This window comes from Aulonocara sp. 'chitande type north' Nkhata Bay, linkage group LG7 (genome assembly GCF_057382095.1).
Source record: "Aulonocara sp. 'chitande type north' Nkhata Bay isolate Kocher_YH1m ecotype deep benthic linkage group LG7, A_spYH_male_GT1.1, whole genome shotgun sequence".
Classification (NCBI taxonomy): Eukaryota; Metazoa; Chordata; class Actinopteri; order Cichliformes; family Cichlidae; genus Aulonocara; species Aulonocara sp. 'chitande type north' Nkhata Bay.
This window is the reverse complement of record NC_141350.1, coordinates 16,495,911-16,512,609: the sequence shown is the minus strand read 5'-3', so window position 1 is coordinate 16,512,609 and position 16,699 is coordinate 16,495,911. Positions and strand designations below refer to the sequence as shown.

Genomic DNA, 16,699 nt, shown 5'->3' with positions numbered 1-16,699 from the left:
AACGTAAAGCATAAAAACACCTTAAAGATGTCTTGATCGCTGATCTTGTGCCCTAAGTTGACCAAATATTTTTCCAGCATGTGCCACCATCTTTAAAACGCTCGCAGTTCTGACAACATGACTCAAATTCTAAAAGCTCTTGCTAAGTTAAAACAACAAAAGAAGCAAAGTCGTTCCCAAGAAACAGGACGGGGTAAATGTTTACTTACTAAAAGAGGACACAGAAGGAAGATGGTGAAAGTGTCGGTCAAATGTTGGTCACATTGCTCCGTGTTACTAGATTTTCATTACTGTTTTAAAAAAGAGGGAATTGCTATTGAAGGTCAACAGAAGGGAGAATCAGTATGCTGAACCCGTTTCTCTGTGTATTTTACTTGCTTCGCTTCAGTTTAGGACAAGCTCAGTTGAATCAGCCATCCGCATATTTTTGTTTACTCTGACCCTGCTGAAGCGCCAGTATGCCAGTATATGAGATAAAAGGCAACGATATCATTAAAAATGCTTTTACTTTTTCACAGTTTTGACTAAAATTCAACCTACGGCTTAAACCAAATGGGTTTTTTCTCACAAAAATGCAGATGGCCTGCTTTGTGGGGGGGCAGGATGATTAGTTTGTGAGTTGTTTTACAGGCAACATTACCATGTCATTGGACTGTGCCAAAATCACAGTGATCATCTAATGAATGTCTTCCTCAAGTCTGTTTTGCACCGAGAAGCTGAGATAAAATACTGGAATATAAAATTACTGCCTTTCAGTCCGACTGCCTGGCAGCCTGCCACATGAAGCTCCTCAAATTCATGAGGAAGTCAAAGGAGAGAGGATTCGATGAGAATAATAGGGTATAATATCCTATTTTCATATGGCGCGTATGCTATATCCTCAGTCATTCAGAAGCCTTCTTGTACTTTGGCAGAGATGTTCACATACTACGCATCTATACGTGCTGTGCAACGTAATTGCAAGAGAACATGCAAAATAACAACATATTTCCCCCCTCATACCCTTGGATTTGGAGGACAGATGATGAATCAGACCCCAATGAATGACAGCACTTGTGATCTCTTTTGATTAGCCGCATACATCAGGCTACTGGGGGAAGAGAGCAAAATGTGAAATTTACTGTATTTCAAAGACTATGGCCGACTGCTCACGTAATTCATGCAGAACCTGGGCTTCACACGGAGAGGGTCACGAACTGAACAAAGTGTTTTAGTGGACACAGAGGATATATGACATTCTCCCCTGCCCACACAGCCACAAGAAATTAGCATACCTGAGATATGATGTAGGAATAAAAAAATGTCAAAAAAAATCACTGGAAGGAGACTTTGAATGAGAAGCCATTTACGTTTCCTTTAGCGGAGTGGACTGGCATGTAGTATTTCGGAAATATTCTCCCGCATCTATTTAGGGACAAGTGTCATCCTGAAATGTGAGGAGCCGTATAAACCCAAACAGCGAGGATAACTGTCAGAAAAAGAGAACGCATTATACTTTGGCTCAACTCTTCCAAGCAGACTCAGCTTTGAGCAGGGTAAGTCTGAATTAGGGCTGCCACAAACGATTATTTTGATAGTCGACTAGTCACCGATTATTTATCATCATCCACTGGACATAAAACTACAGCTTATTGCACCAGCAGCATCTACTCTTATATAACTATCATTAGCTTACAGCTTTAAGCTTTTAAGGTGCTAACTAAAAATAAAGACAAGATGATAGTTTATTCAATTCAATTTTAATGAAATTATATGTGCAATATGTTTGCTTGGGCGTTTTTTTTAAATGCGAATTATTTGACCATCTGCCGTTTGACCATCAGTATTGTCTCGGTGGAGTTTAATAAACTCCTTGCTATCGAAAATATAACAGGACACCGGAGTAAATTCTCCAGCATCTCACACTTCTGATGATCAGCTGTCTGCTTGACGTTTATTCAGCTGTGTAAAAACTATAACTTTAATCTCAGACAAACCGATTTACTCAGGAACAACTAAAATACTGAAAAAAAAAGCCAAACAACAACATTTTTAATTTATCTAAGTGACTCATATATATTTAACCTGAGTAGCGAAAGACGGCGGTGGGTTTGAAAACAATTTGCCGGGAGTCCGGTGTTCTCACAGCGCTAGTGACCTAGCCCCCGGCTAGCTATCGAGCTAGTGGGTAACAGATGTCTCCGAAAACGTCGGAGCGCTTTTGAAAATATGTGGTGTCCTGATAAACTGAGCCGATATTTGAGGTTTACACAGCTACATTCTCGCCTGAAAATATGTTAAACGTTTATTTTGTGACCCAGAAAGAATAATAAGAGTAATATTAAAACTAACTAGCTACCGCCATTGTTGGAAACTAAGCTGGGCCGCGCTATGAATTCTGGGACAAAGCTGCTTCTTCTTCTTCTTCTTCGGGGTTTAACGGCAGCTGGCATCCTTGTACATGCAGTGCTACCATCTTCTGTTTCAGTCCGTTATTACACTCTTAAATCCTGCTACTTATTCCTGGGTCTTTTGGGATCTTACAAAGCTTCAAACGACGCGTCGACTATTAAATCAGTCGTCGACGATTTTGATAGTCGACGTAATCGTGACTAGTCGACAAATCGTGGCAGCCCTAGTCTGAATAAATACAAACAGCTTACAAGAGGAAAGCAAGCACACTGTGTCCATGTCTGCCTGTTATTTGCACAATGTAGCTGTGTAATCATTAACTTTTGGGATAGGCCACACAAAAAGGGAGTAAAGGTTCCAAATTTACAACCTCTTTATATTGACACATCCACCACAAGGCGTGTTTTCAGGAGCTGCAGACTATTGAGAGGAGCGTTTCATTCCTCTGAGGTGACTTAAGTGGAAATAAATTAATTTATGCTTGTAATCGAGGTACCACGGTGGCGCGCAACGGGGAAGTGTTTTGAATTTAGATGACATGTTTGTATGCAGAGGTCCTAAGGTTGCGATGGGTGTGCGTGTCATGCCGTAAAATAGGCAGGAAACTCACTTGATAAAGCACCGTGCTCCCTCAAACGTATATCCCTCCTCCCATCCGGTGGGTAAGTCTGTGAAAGAAGGAAAGGTGGACAAATATGTGAACAATCATGCAGCCATCAGCCACATTAAAAATCACTGAGAGGTGAAGCAAATAACATTGATCATGTCATTACGATGCTATGTTCTGTTGGGGTTCTGTTGGGCCTCTTGGGTCCTGACATTCATAAAGATGCAGACCGAGCACACACCACCATGAAAAAGACATTTCCTGATGGGACGACTTGTGCTGCCAGACTGCAAATACTTCTCGTGAATGGTCTTTAACCTCTTAAGACCCGAACTCTTCCAAAGCATGCATTTTTAATTTCTCTTTGATATTTGGGCATATTGGCACTCGATGAATGTAAAAAACAAAGAATTACCAGATTTTTTTTAACCTTATTTTTGTTTCTAAGAAAAATGAGAGCCACATATGAGGATATTCGTTTAAAATTTCGATAGAACAGTGGCAGTATAATGTCCTCCTAAGTGGATATCAGGCCCTTGCAGAGTAAAATTGAGTATTTTGGTCTAAATAACACAAAATGTGATGTCCACATATGTAGATGCCAGGTCCTAGGAGGTTAAAGCTCCATGAGTGAGCACCAGAACAAGTCTAGTCCATGAAGCCCCGCTCAGCAATCCACCTGCAGCCAGTGTAGTAGAAGCTGATGCTACACAACACCTCCAGCATGCATGTATGTATGAGTGTTTGTCCCAGAAAGTTAAAGGTGTTTTGGCCAGACATGAAAGACCCACTTACCCAAAACTAGGCAACCACCTTGAAAATTTAGAGTTTCTCAAATTTTCAAGCAAATTTCGAAAGTTCCAGTTTGTTAAAAAGGAGAAATGTTTAAAAATTTGAAAAATATGTTTTGAAAAAAAGCAATAGGAGGCAAAGAATAAATAAATAAAACTGCTATGAAATTAGAATATGAAAATTGGCAGCTCTCCTCCTAACACCCTCCCATCAGACAAATGCAGGCATCTGCTCGTGCTTCACAAAAGCTAAAACTCACTCAAAGCTGAGCTTCACATGGGATTCAAAAACTGCTCTGCTTTGTAAAAGTCCTCTACTTAACCCATCGCACTACTGCATATTTTCTGCACAAACTTTACTTTTTGCCCAAGTACTTCATTACAAGCTAGATTTTCTAGTGCCCTGAACGAGAGCCCAGAAAAAGTGCGAGTTTACTCCCCTCTTCATTCACATGAATTAGTGAGTGACACCAAAAATATGCTGCCTCTGCCAGCTTTATGCATCACCTTTAGGGTTGGAACTAATTATTCCGCCTGTGCTCAATTTGTCACTTAGTTTCTTGATAAATCAGTTCAGTCATCTGGTCAATAAACTGACTGAGAATACATTCAAATTTTGTGGTTTTGCCCCCGGAAACCACAAAAAAATATCTCATTTACTATTACACAACGCTAATAAAAGCATATCATTGCAACTGAAAAGAACAGAGCTATATCATGATATTAGTAATTATTTTTTTAGAATAGCTGCCTGCCTTCTGGGCTTCAGCTCTGTGGTGAAATACTGATGGACATTTTTCAATTTTTGATACTAATAGAATACAATTTTTTAAAGAAAAGAAAATGTATGAACTCACACATTATTAAAAAAAAAAAACAACTCATTGGTTGCAGCCATATTCAGATGAAGCAGACACTCTTAACAGGAGAGGGGGTGCTTGAAGTTAAAGAAGAGCTTGCTGCTGCTGTATATAGTTGCATCATAATCTCACTAGAAAAGCGCACTGAGCAGCTAATTGTACCATGTCTCTAAGATAAGTCAAGCTTTTTGTAGGAATATGAATATATATATATATATATATATATATATATATATATATATATATATATATATATATATATATATATACACACACACACACACACACACACACATACATATATATATATATAAGCTCACTGCAAAAAAAATTAATGATGAAATTCAGCAGAGCTATACTTCAATCTGCTACAGTTTTCCTGCTTACCTGTCACACAGGAGCTTACTGTTAAGTAGGGTCCTGTGTCAAAACACTTAAATGCACTAATCTTACTCCCCTGCACGGTCAACATAATGCGTTGGGTTATTCAAAGCCAAAACAAAAACAAAAAAACGACTTCCTACATTTGTTTACGTGCTTTAGTTGCTATTAGGCTAAAGGTCGCCTCTTCACTAGTTCTCGGGCGATATTGGCTAGTGTCCACTCTTCAACTCCACTGACTGACCACCCTGGGGAGAGGCAGCAGCGAAGGAAGTGGCACTAGCTGGGCAGAGGTGGGCACGAGAGGGCTCAATTTTCACAGCACGAGCGACAAAAACCCACTCGTGTGTTAAGAAACACGGCGTGGATATCACAGCCTCTCTCTCTCACACACACGCACAGCGTGGGAAGTGTTCGCTTTTGGGTAACACAACAACAACACACTGCCGGGGCGAACACGAAAGGCGTTCAAGATAAGAGAAAAACTTGACAGTGACATCTTTACCTGGAGTTTTCCTGTGCCCGGTTATAACTGCCTCACCACTTACTGGATGCAGCCAGGTTGTACTCTTGGCTTCTTCGCTGTTGAGAAGGAGAGACAGAGAGAAAGAGCGAGATATGCGTTCAAATCCAGCGGTGACTTTGTTCGAAATAGAAACGAGCAGAATGACTTGAAGCGTTTGCCTTTGGAAGGGATATTTACTTAACGAAGAAGACACGTCCATTCCGAGTAACACCATAACTCCAGGAAGACGGGAGACAAGAAATCCACTCGGGTTGTAGCTCCGCCGCCATGTCTGGCAGTACTGTATGACAATCGCGCGGCTCCGCTCTCCCAGGCAGCGCGTACACGGAAACCTTGGCAACGGCGGGTGGCTGAGAGCAGGGTGTAGAGCAGACAGGTAAAGTCCATTCATTTGTATGGGAGAATAATGGCTGGACAGCCGAGGGTTTTTTTTTAACCCAAAATGTATTTTATTTCTTGACTGACACAATAAAAGAGTTATTTTACTTTTAGGTAAGTTTTTGCATCGCTGTGTACATGGCTTTAGTCAAAAAAGTCCTTTTGGATTTATGGTTCTTTATGATTCTCTACGACTTAAATATACAGCCAGGATATTAAACCACATGTCCAATCAGCAAACTCACATGACAGCAACTCGGTGCATTTAGGCATTTAGACATAGTCAGGGCGACCTGCTGAAGTTGAAAACTGAACATCGGTTTCCCAGCAGCCACTTTTTAAGTGGTATGGTTGTTGGTGCCACATGGGCTGGTCTGGGTATTTCAGAAACTCCTGATCGTCTGTGGTTGGGTGGGATTTTCCCCGAAGATCCATCTCTGGTGTTTACAGATAGTGTAAAAACATGTACTCTGCGCAACAATGTCTCTCACAATGTCTCCTCTCACAATGAAGTGAGAGGACACTGCTTTAAAATGAGAGGGTTGTAACTAAATTAGTTGCTGTAACGGTGTAGGATTAGATATTTTCTTAGTACAGGTAGTCACGCTCAAATCATATCAAACTGTTTTTTGATTTGTTTTTTTTTAACATGAAAATGTATTCAGTATACTACATTGGTCTCCAGAGTCAGCAGATCTCAATCCAGTAGAGCAGCTTTGGGATGTGATGGAAGAGATGTGCATCATGGATGCACAGCCAACAAATCTGCAGCAACTGAGTGATGCTATCATATCGATATGGACCAAAATCTCTGAGCAGTGTTTCCAGCACCTTGTTGAATCTATGTCAAGAAGACTTGACATAGATTTCTAGACATAGAAGGCAAAATGGAGTCCAACCCAGTACTAGCAAGGTGTACCTAACAAAGTGTTCGGTGAGTGTATATTTTCTGTTTTGCACCCTTACACTCTTCACATTCTTTATATGTTTTTTTTTCCTTCTATGTCTCGTCTGTGGGATCTGGTTGCTACATCATAGTACAGATGTCAGTGGTGAATGCAGGCGCCCATCTCACACATTTGTTCCCACCAATAATAACATAACTTCCAGGCATGTTGAATTGGCACCTGATGACTGATTTTAAAATTTTTTCTTCTATATAAAAAAAGACATTTCTATCAGAAACGGGGGCAGAAGAGGTCTAAAATTCACCAGAAGGAAAATAAGTGTCAGTAATTCCTTGGGGAAGACCTCGAGACCTTCTGCTTAATCCACACTCACCCCCCAGTGCTCAAACAAAACCTGTGCCCATGGCTGTCGTTGTAGCTTTTCTACATACAAAGGCACATTAAGCATAAGGGGGGGGGGGGAAGATAAACCTGCCACTAGCGCCCCAGGACAAAATTGATCTGCTGGACCTCCAAAAGCCTTTTTTCACTTTAGACATTTTTAATCAAAACTCAAATCCTCTCTCCTCTTCATGTTCAAATAGTGCCCCCGAGTCACATCGGCTAATAGCAGGAACCACTTTGAGGCTCTTATAGTGTTAGATGGTATTGTGCTTTTGTGGTACATATTCCAAAACAAATGATCAATTAAATTAGCTCAAACCAGATGATGCACAGACAGTCTGGAGTTTTCTGAGGAACATCCATTGTCATAGGAAAGTTCCCTTCTTCATGTGCTTGGGGGGCACAGACTGATGGACATACAGAGAAAAATATCCACAGTCTACTACCGCACCCACAGTTTCAACTCTACCATTCGGTTCTTGGCCTCCACCTTTTGTCACTGTGCAGCGAAACTGCAGCATCAGCTTTTCACAGAATACAAAAACATGTTATCCAACACCACTTTGCCAGGCCTGTTGTTGCTTTGTGTTGCATTGTTTTTCTGCACACATGATAGGCCACTGTTTTTGAGCATGTGGTGGTGGTAATGGGTGGTGGACATGTCTGCCAACTGCCAGGTCAACCACTTGGAGAGGAACTCTTAAAGGACAAGGAAGCAGTGAAACACTGAATCCTGGTCAGAAGTCACACACTGAGCTCTTTGTATTCTGTTTACCTGGGGCAGAGTAACACAGTTTTCTGGTAATGTGACGTACAAAGGAACTGCTTGTTTCTTCCCAAGTAAGGGGGCAGTGGTCTAAAAGAAGATGGGAAAATAACAATATTAAAATAAGCTGCGCTTTATTTGCCCTTTTCATGAACTTGATATTGATATGAGAAGTAGTACATGAGCTGTGTTTTAAAATGCACAATCTAGAAAAAGTCCTCCCCCAATCTCTGAAATATAGTTTAAAAATTCCAACTTTTCTTTCTGAAACAGTCAAAATATATATATTTTTTAAGGAAACAAAAGAGACTGTCTTCCCCAGAAAACAACCAGGTACTGTCTGTCATTTTGGCAAGCTGTTATTATGACCTATGCTTACATTATAATGTTAGCCATCTTCTAGGGGGTCTGTGAGTAATACAGGTAATCAACAACTTTGACAGTGTATTTTTGTGCCTAAACCTAACCAAATTACAAGGAAAATCAAAGTAAGCACGCTGAGAGTCGATGCTTTCATTGGAAACAATCACGTTTCAAAGACTCTTTAATTAGTCTTTTTAGACAGAGAAGAGCAAACAACCAGCATAATGATTTAAGTGAAGGACTTGCTGGAAAATGCGGATCTCACCTGCCCTCTTTCAATCCATGATCTTTTTCCAGCATATCTATGTGTAGGATCCATCAGAGTGAAAATGATAAGATTAGAGCCTGACACCTGCTTAAATGTGCTAGCTTACCCGTGAGATCTGAAAGTGAAGTAGTGCCTGAAAGTGGAGCCTTTCACGTCTCAGTTTTCAAGCAGTCATCTTTTGATCTGTTTAGAGAGCCTATAGGCCTGTGTCATGCCATTCATAACTTACAGAAAATGAAAGTACTATTCCCTGTATATCACACAGCACTTGTTTCAGTGAGGTTTACCTTCAGCTATTTTATTTTTTCATATAATCTCAAGTTACAGGGTTGATAAAGAACTTGACAGTATCCCCGCTGTTCTAGTTCCAGTACTGACAGTATTGATATAGCTGAAAGTCCAGCACTGTGGGTCATGTAATTCTTCTTTTGGCAGGGGCAGACATTTCTCAACTGCCATTCACAGTTGCCAGGGTGAACAATGCTCCACTGAGCTATAACTTATGGTCCTCACTCAAAGAGCCTAATACCATTAGCCAAAGTGGGAGTCAGATGAGAGCTGGAACTTGGAGAGGTAGCATTTGTGCAGGACGTGCATATGTGTTTTGTGCAAATGTTTCTTAGGAGCATCTACTGAGTTACAGAAAATGAAAATGAATGGGGAAGCAAGCCAAACAGATCTGCAGCCATTAAGTCATTCGTCAGGCAGTGACATCTCTGGGATCCCAAGCCTCTGGTCACATGCAATCCAAGCACACAACTGACTCAGCAGAAACTTCTGCTGAAACATCTTCCTGTAAAGACAACCCTACTTTATATGCTTATTTTGAAGATTAAAGGTCTCCAGCTGAATAACGTAATGCAAGCAGGTATCAGAAAATTCAGTTCAACTAACAAAACATTAATTAATGTAAAGAAGACCTGGTAAAAGTACAATAAAGAATCTTCATAAAGACACGCGGCGTTGTGTCTGGTTAACATTGCGCAACATATTCTTACATAATTGCTCCATGCTCAGCGAGGCGAGGGTTCTCTGCTCAGTGACACAGGCCAGACTTGAGGCATCAGAATGTAATTAATGGTTGCACATTATCAAGCAGCTGTTTGAGGGCTTTGTTCTGGTGCCAGCTCGGCAGTAGCCTCGTGCCTGTCTGTGCTAGGTAAGAGGACCCTCCTCTTTAGACTGGAACCGCTCGGCATCTGTGCAAACCTCTCATTTGTTGGAGTCACAAGGCTGTGTAGATAGAGCTATCTTTAAGCCTGAACACAGCACTTCAACATGGTCACTATCTTTTTTGTTGTTGTTTTGCCTACTGAAGCTTGAAGGGAGTAATATAATAGTAATAATACCCACAAGTAGAGTGTAAAATCAACACATGCCACAATAACTTCCTGCTGCACTGCACTCTTTTACCAAATCACCGATGGAAATGATTCCCAGATGATGTAAATACGCTGTCATACACTTTCAGCACAGCACTTTTTTTTTCGCATTAGCTTGCTCAGCACACAAACCAAAAAGCCATCAGGGTCAGTCAAGTCAGCAGACCAGGTTAATTGGCAACTCTGGAAAAATGGTTTAACGCTTAATTCAGCTGTAGCCGCGCAAATGCACAAGTACCAATATGGATGATTGGAAGGAGTCGCTAGGCTTTGAGAGCTTGTGGAAAAATGACTCTGCTGGACGGTTTTAGTTCTCACAACTCCACTCTGAATCATTAAACACACCTCCCTGAATCACTCTTAGTCACAGCCTGACAAAAACCCAACCCACAAATGACTCTCTGTTCACCAGAGTGACGACTTCACTGGATCTATCGGATTTTTGGGTGCAGTCCAAATATTTTTTTTCTCTCCTACTTTTATGAGACTTCCACTAGTGATATGTGTCATTAAGAATGAATGAGTGGATATGCTATTTTGTAATTAGAGGATGCTGCAAGTGGCCTGACTCGGTTGTAAGTAAATGACTGTGAAGAGGGAGGGTGTTATCTGTGTTTTTTCCCAGATGTACTGTTTTTATTTTTGCTATGTAAAGTGAAACAGAAATGTTTTACTATTTTGCTTTAGGAACCCCAAGCAGCGAGACTAACGGTGGAACCAGGCACACTTCATTCATCTGTGAAAGATGGTCCAGAACTCAACCTCTCAACACTCATGTGTCTTTCAATATCTAATTCAACAAAGTCATCATACTCTTACCTACATGTCGCTCTTACCCCTTACTGGTTTAGACAAGGACTTCTGTGTTTAGATAATGAAATTAGCCGGCCTCCCTGAGGCTCTCCCTGCTTCATAAACTGCTTTATTAATTGCTATCTGCATTTGGTAAGTGCTACAAAAGGCTACTGTAAGTATATCCGCTCGTAACCGGAGCGGATTCTATATTGATTGCAGATGGTGTCATTACTCAAAAAACCCAGCTGTGTAATTTAAGTAATGGAGCAGATTATTAATTAAGATGAAGGGCTACTTAACATTGATCAGGGATCCAAGCTCCACTTTGCTGTAATGCATAAATAACCTGACATGGGTGCGATTCCCCAACACACAGCGCTCGTTAAAGCTCATCGCATGTGCTGATATCACAGATTCTGATACGCAGTACCTCCTGGTTTCATCTTCATGAGTGCAAGGCCTGCGCCTTCACCCTGCAGTGCATTTATAGCTTAAGTAGCAGGATATAGAGGAGTTCGTGGAGAACTACTTGAGGCCAAGTGCTGGTATAATGCAAAAGTGCTCTTTCAAAGGCGTGATTATCTTGGCGTGGCGGGAATGGAAGAGGCTGCATGCACGTTAAATAAGGTGACGTGCCAGATGAGAATTTGTATTTATTTATTTATTGTTTTTAACACAGAAGCTGATGACATGTACTGTACAACACTGCAACCGCAACATCTGTTGGGCTTTGCAACATTCAGGAAATCTCAGCATGCAGTCCTTCCCTGATGGCACACATATCCTGTGTTTGATGGGAAAGCAGAGCAGTGTGACAAACAGGTCATGAGCATCTTCTCGGGGCAGCCAGGGTCATGTGAGCGACAGCGAGAAAGGCTCAAGGCTCGGAATAACTCTTTAAGGCGGAAGGCAGGAACTCCTCAAGGACAACACTGATGCTGGACTTTGTAAACTTGCTTTCTATTTTTTTGTTGTTATTATGCCGTCCAATTCAAGGATTTGAGAGGATCTGTATTAATTCATATTTACTAATGAAACGAAACGCTTAGTTATTTGCACGCCAAAGTACAGATCCTTTTTCCAAGAAGAAAAAGAGCATGTATTTAAAAAAGGGAGCACAAAAGTAGTTTTTAATGATGAATTAAACTGACTCTTATGCCTAACAGACCACTGGCTTTGCAAAAGCACAATAGTACTTCCATCCATCCATCTATTTTCTTCCGCTTATCCAATTCAGAGTCGGGGAAGACCTGGAGCCTTTCCCAGCTGTCATATGGCGAGAGGTGATGTACAGCCTGTACATGTTTTTGTACCAGGTTTTCTAAGCAGGGCTAACACAGAGTGACAGACAGCCATTCGTACTATTTGGACTGTGGGAGGAAGCTGCAGTGCTTGAAAAAACCCACACAGACATGAGGAAAACATGCAAACTCCACACAGAAAGGCCACAGATTCAAACGCAGGGTCTTTTGGCTGTGCTAACTGTACAACTGAATTCTGACCCCTCCAAAGTACTTAAGTTAAAACCAAAATCTCAATTAGATATTCTGTAAAGGAAAGAAAACATGTGACCTAGTCTTTGACATCACAGTGCACATATTTATGTATGAACATCTGCTCTTCTCTGGGGCTATTTTTGGCCTGAAGTTTTTAAAATTCAAGGTCATGGAATAACTGATATAGTCACACAAGCTTCCTCATAATGAAAATACTGTAATGGCTTCATCTGGTTCCCTATTTTGTTTTAAATGAGAAGTTATTCAAATGCATCTCTTTTCCTTTTAGGGGAATTTCTTCATTTGTTTTTTTTACTCTTTACTCCTACGAGTCGGACACAGGAAGTTGTTGCAAAATCTTGGATTTCAACAGAAAAATGGTCACTCCTTTCATCCGCAGAGTTCCTCGTGAATGCCTCTACGTGCTTAATCACGCTCTTCACTGTACAGTTTAAAAAGAGAACGACTGACTTAAATCTACTTGAGCGAAGTCGTAACTGTCACCGAGGTGCTTGATTTTTCACAACCCCGCCGACTCCACTGATACAGGGAGAGATCTGAGCGCGAGCTGCGCTGCTGTATTTATTTGTTTATATAATGATGCCACACTCTGTAGTAACTTTCTCAGATGGATCTGTCAATGATTGATGAAGTATGCAGTCAGAAGTCACACAGCTTTATAGCAGACATCATATTATGCTGATAGGCTGCAGAAGAATTTAATGTTCTGCCACAAATAGGCTCTCTGTAGAGACCTTATAAGGTTTACAGGGTGCTCATACAACCAAAGAAAAACAGGGGTTTTCTGTTATTCTGCATTTGAAGACACTGGTGAAACTCCTACACAATGTTTTAATTTGTTCTATATGTGTCAAACGCAAGAATTTACATTTACTGTCATTTGCAGCTACAGTTTTATCCAAACAGATGCATGGTTTTATTTTTAGAAACCAAGTTAATGAAATTGTTTTAAGAATGTCCTAAAATCTAAAAGTTTTTTGAGTGTCTCGTCTGCCTTTGTTTCCTGGTGCACAAGATATCTCGTAGTTCATTTCTCCATATGTGGCAGATTGCTGAGTCACCCTTCTGCTCTGCACCTGTTCAGGTGTAGTGATTTTAATGCTCTCTTTGGAGTGCTGAATGCAAGGCTCCCGGTTACAGCTGGCATTGTCAAAGTGCTCGTAGTTGAGCTATGTGGCAAGATGGCCGGTGTCAGCAACAGTAAAAGAGCTGGGACAGTAAATTGACTCTGAACTGATGAGTGGGAGTGTTGGGTTGTGGGAAATCTGAGCTCATTCCTTTTCAAGGTCCAGTAAATATAAGGGTAGTACGTCAACATTTCCTGCACATCTCACAGAGATGTAAAGGGGTGTTTACGCTCACTCACCCGAAGGACAAGATGTTGAAAATACAAAAGAGCTTTTTAATGAAATTCCCCACAAAATATCAAACAGCTTTTATAGCTTTTCATAAGATTCTTCAAAATCGTAAGATTAGATCAGAGTGCCAAAGAGAGCGTCTGTATGAAAATCTAAATTTGTCAGTCTGTTGGAGAGGCATTAGGACGCAGCTGAGCGCTGTGGAGAGGTTGTGTCTGGGCCACTAAACAAGTCCCGTGTGCTAAGCAACACTGGGTAAGGGCCATCTGTCTCCAGTACCAGAACGTTCAGGCAAAGCAGGCGGGGAAAGAAAAAGAGTTTCATGTCGCAGCTCCCCTGATCAATGGCTATTGATTCTTCACTTATCTCAATTACAGCCTAGCTGATGAGATGTCACACTTCTGACCTCCTGCAGGGAGAGGGGAATGAGGGATGCTAGCTGGGTAGGCATGGTGTTGTGTTACAGATATACTCCATTCACATATACAAAAGGGGAAAATTTTACTTGCATACCTGTAATGTTAAGGAAACAAACATGCAGGCATAATTACACTGAAATTGTATATTCATGCAATGGAAGGCTGCAATTATCCACCCAGTGAACCATCAACTTTTACAGGTTTGATGTGACAAACCTTGCATGGACAGTTACGCTCCTATCCTCTTTACTGTCCATCTTTTAACCTCATCCCACTGTGGCTCTCACTCTCTTGATGCAGACAGACAATTAATAAGTGCTTTGTTGGCCGAATGGATCACATTCACCACAACTGCTGCGCTCAGCAGACAGCTCAAATAAATAAAGAGCAAGCAACCCCTCTAAACTGACAGTCACAAAGATAGATGGATTGCAAAGTCACAATGACCTTTGACAATATCCTATTTTTAAAGCCTTTTTGGGATCTCACATCTAGAGAAAAAGAAGGGGAAAACTAGCTAGAATAGCAGTAACAGTGGCAAGATAATCAACACTTTTCCAAGTTGTAATAAAACAGCAGAAACTCCACAAAAAGCTAGCTCAAGAGCATGCAAATGCTCCATAGCTTACAGATCAAAGAGCTCAATGACAGGAGATTTTACAGAGCATAGGAAGATGATGGTTTGGTACCACAGAAAAATCCCCCACTGTGACTTTGTGCACTGAATGTTAAACACTGGCCAATTTTTCACCTTTTCTATTTATTGTCGCACATTTTTATGTGCAATATTTCATAACTCCTTTGAGTTTCCAATAAATCCTCACTATATTGAGATTTGAATGTGTTGAAAAGCACAATTCAAAGTATTCTTAAGTGCGACAATAAAGAAATATGCGTTTGAATTTCCTTTTGCAGACATGTGTTGGCTATCACTGTCTTTGACTCTGTGCAGATATGTGATGTATTCACTGTGCCTTGACAGCTTGAGTAATTGTGTTTAGACAATTATATAGCATACTGCTTGTGAAAGAGAGATTTCATTACACAGACTTTTCTCCAGTATTTCAATATTTTATAAATGTGACACGTTTGTGGGTATACCCTTAAAACAGGTTGTTGTTCATGACCCCAATCTAAATGGTATTGTATGAAACATGTCATTGGAGCCTTAAGATTAAAACAGCATTGATAAACAACAGTTTTGCTTTAATTAGGTAAAAGTAGGAATGCTAGAGAGAAAAATATGTTGTTACAAGTGAAAGTCCTAGATTCAGAATTCTACATGGGTCAGTATTAACATCAAAATATACTCAAAGCATCTAAAGTAAAAGTATTCATTATACAGTGAGGGGGGTCAGGGAGGAGACAGGAGCCTATCCCCTCCCACTGTCATAGTACAAGAAGTTTTATTATCACTGATTAATTATGAATTAGTTTTATCTCTCACTTTAATGTTGAAGCTGGTAATAATTTGACATGATTTGTTTACTACAGAGCACCTCAATCTATAATAATGTAGCACAATTTACTGGTAGCTGTATTATATTAATCAGAAATTTAAAATAAATGTAGTGCCTCTTGACCCAATCCCACTCCCTTGACATGTCCCTGACATCAAGAAGAATAAGCCAATGTAACATTTATGGAGCTTAGAGACAGGCAGATTTTCTAGTGATGTTAACAATTTGGCTTGTGGAGTACAACCATGTGGTCGAAATAATCACTTTCAGGCAAAAAAAAAAAAAATACATGAGAGGTGAGCACAAATAGCCTTGAGGGTTTCAGGCGTAATTCTCCATCAGTCAGATCTTTGCTGCACGTCATATCTGCTCTCTCCCCACAGCTCATATTTGATAAATGGATAAAATACTGAAGAAATACAAATGAATAGATGAAAATTCATCTAATGATTTCTAATCATTTCACTAAGGGAAATATCTACATAAATATACAGATATGTATTTACTCTGAATAAAATCTTTAACATAACATTTAGAATTTTGGTTTAAGTTATCCACAGGTTGCTCCTCCTGGATTCATGATGTGTAATGTCAACTGTAGCTGGCCTCTGGTGATGAGAGAAATAGAAACTGAACTGCTCAGCTGTTACTCGGTGAGACTGCTCAAATAAATTATTTATTTGAAATGACAGAGTGTGATTCTCTTCTTCGTCTGACCCCGTTTAACCATTATCTGCCTTCTTTGTGGGCAATTTCAAAGGAAATAATACACATTTCATAATGGATAAATTATTAGGAAATGACAGAAAAAGCACAAACTTGCCCAGATTTAGAGCAGAAACCATGGAAATAATTACATTTCTGACTACAGTACTATTCGCTGACAGTGTACACAAAATGAGTGCCCTGATTCCTAATTCGCAGATCATGACTGCTGTGAAATGCAATTAATGGATTCATAATTTATTTAGTGAGCTGTGATGAGCAAGTTCCTGGGAGCTCACTGAGACAGAATGCAGTATACACTCCATACACACTGGGTAAGCACTAGGTGTGTTTCAAAGGATGTGCAAAAAAACAAAAAAGGAACAGTACATCTAAATAATTTTAGATGTAGCTGCAGTTGTGGTTAGAAGTTTACATAC

General features: G+C 40.3%; 1 protein-coding gene and 1 long non-coding RNA gene across 9 annotated transcripts in view; one reads left to right on the top strand and one right to left on the bottom strand.

Annotated features, from left to right (window-relative positions):
* Positions 1-5,861, bottom strand: part of LOC147324902 (pleckstrin homology domain-containing family A member 5-like) — an 89,382-nt gene extending 83,521 nt beyond the window's left edge. For 4 of the 8 annotated variants that reach the window (XM_086299057.1, XM_086299056.1, XM_086299059.1 and 1 more), the window contains exons 1-3: positions 5,734-5,861; positions 5,536-5,612; positions 3,002-3,059 (exon numbers count right to left, since the gene is read on the bottom strand). In XM_086299057.1, the coding sequence (XP_086155183.1) occupies positions 3,002-3,059; positions 5,536-5,612; positions 5,734-5,825 (227 nt within the window). In that variant the 5' untranslated portion in view covers positions 5,826-5,861. Of the gene's footprint in view, positions 1-3,001; positions 3,060-5,535 lie in introns of all 8 variants that reach the window. The other 4 variants (XM_086299066.1, XM_086299060.1, XM_086299061.1 and 1 more) reach the window with 2 other exon arrangements.
* LOC147324901 (uncharacterized) lies at positions 5,369-16,213 on the top strand. Its single transcript, XR_015130238.1, has 3 exons — positions 5,369-5,932; positions 6,620-6,868; positions 10,693-16,213. It is a non-coding gene; the product is annotated as an uncharacterized LOC147324901 (long non-coding RNA).
* The last annotated feature ends 486 nt before the right edge of the window (positions 16,214-16,699 follow it).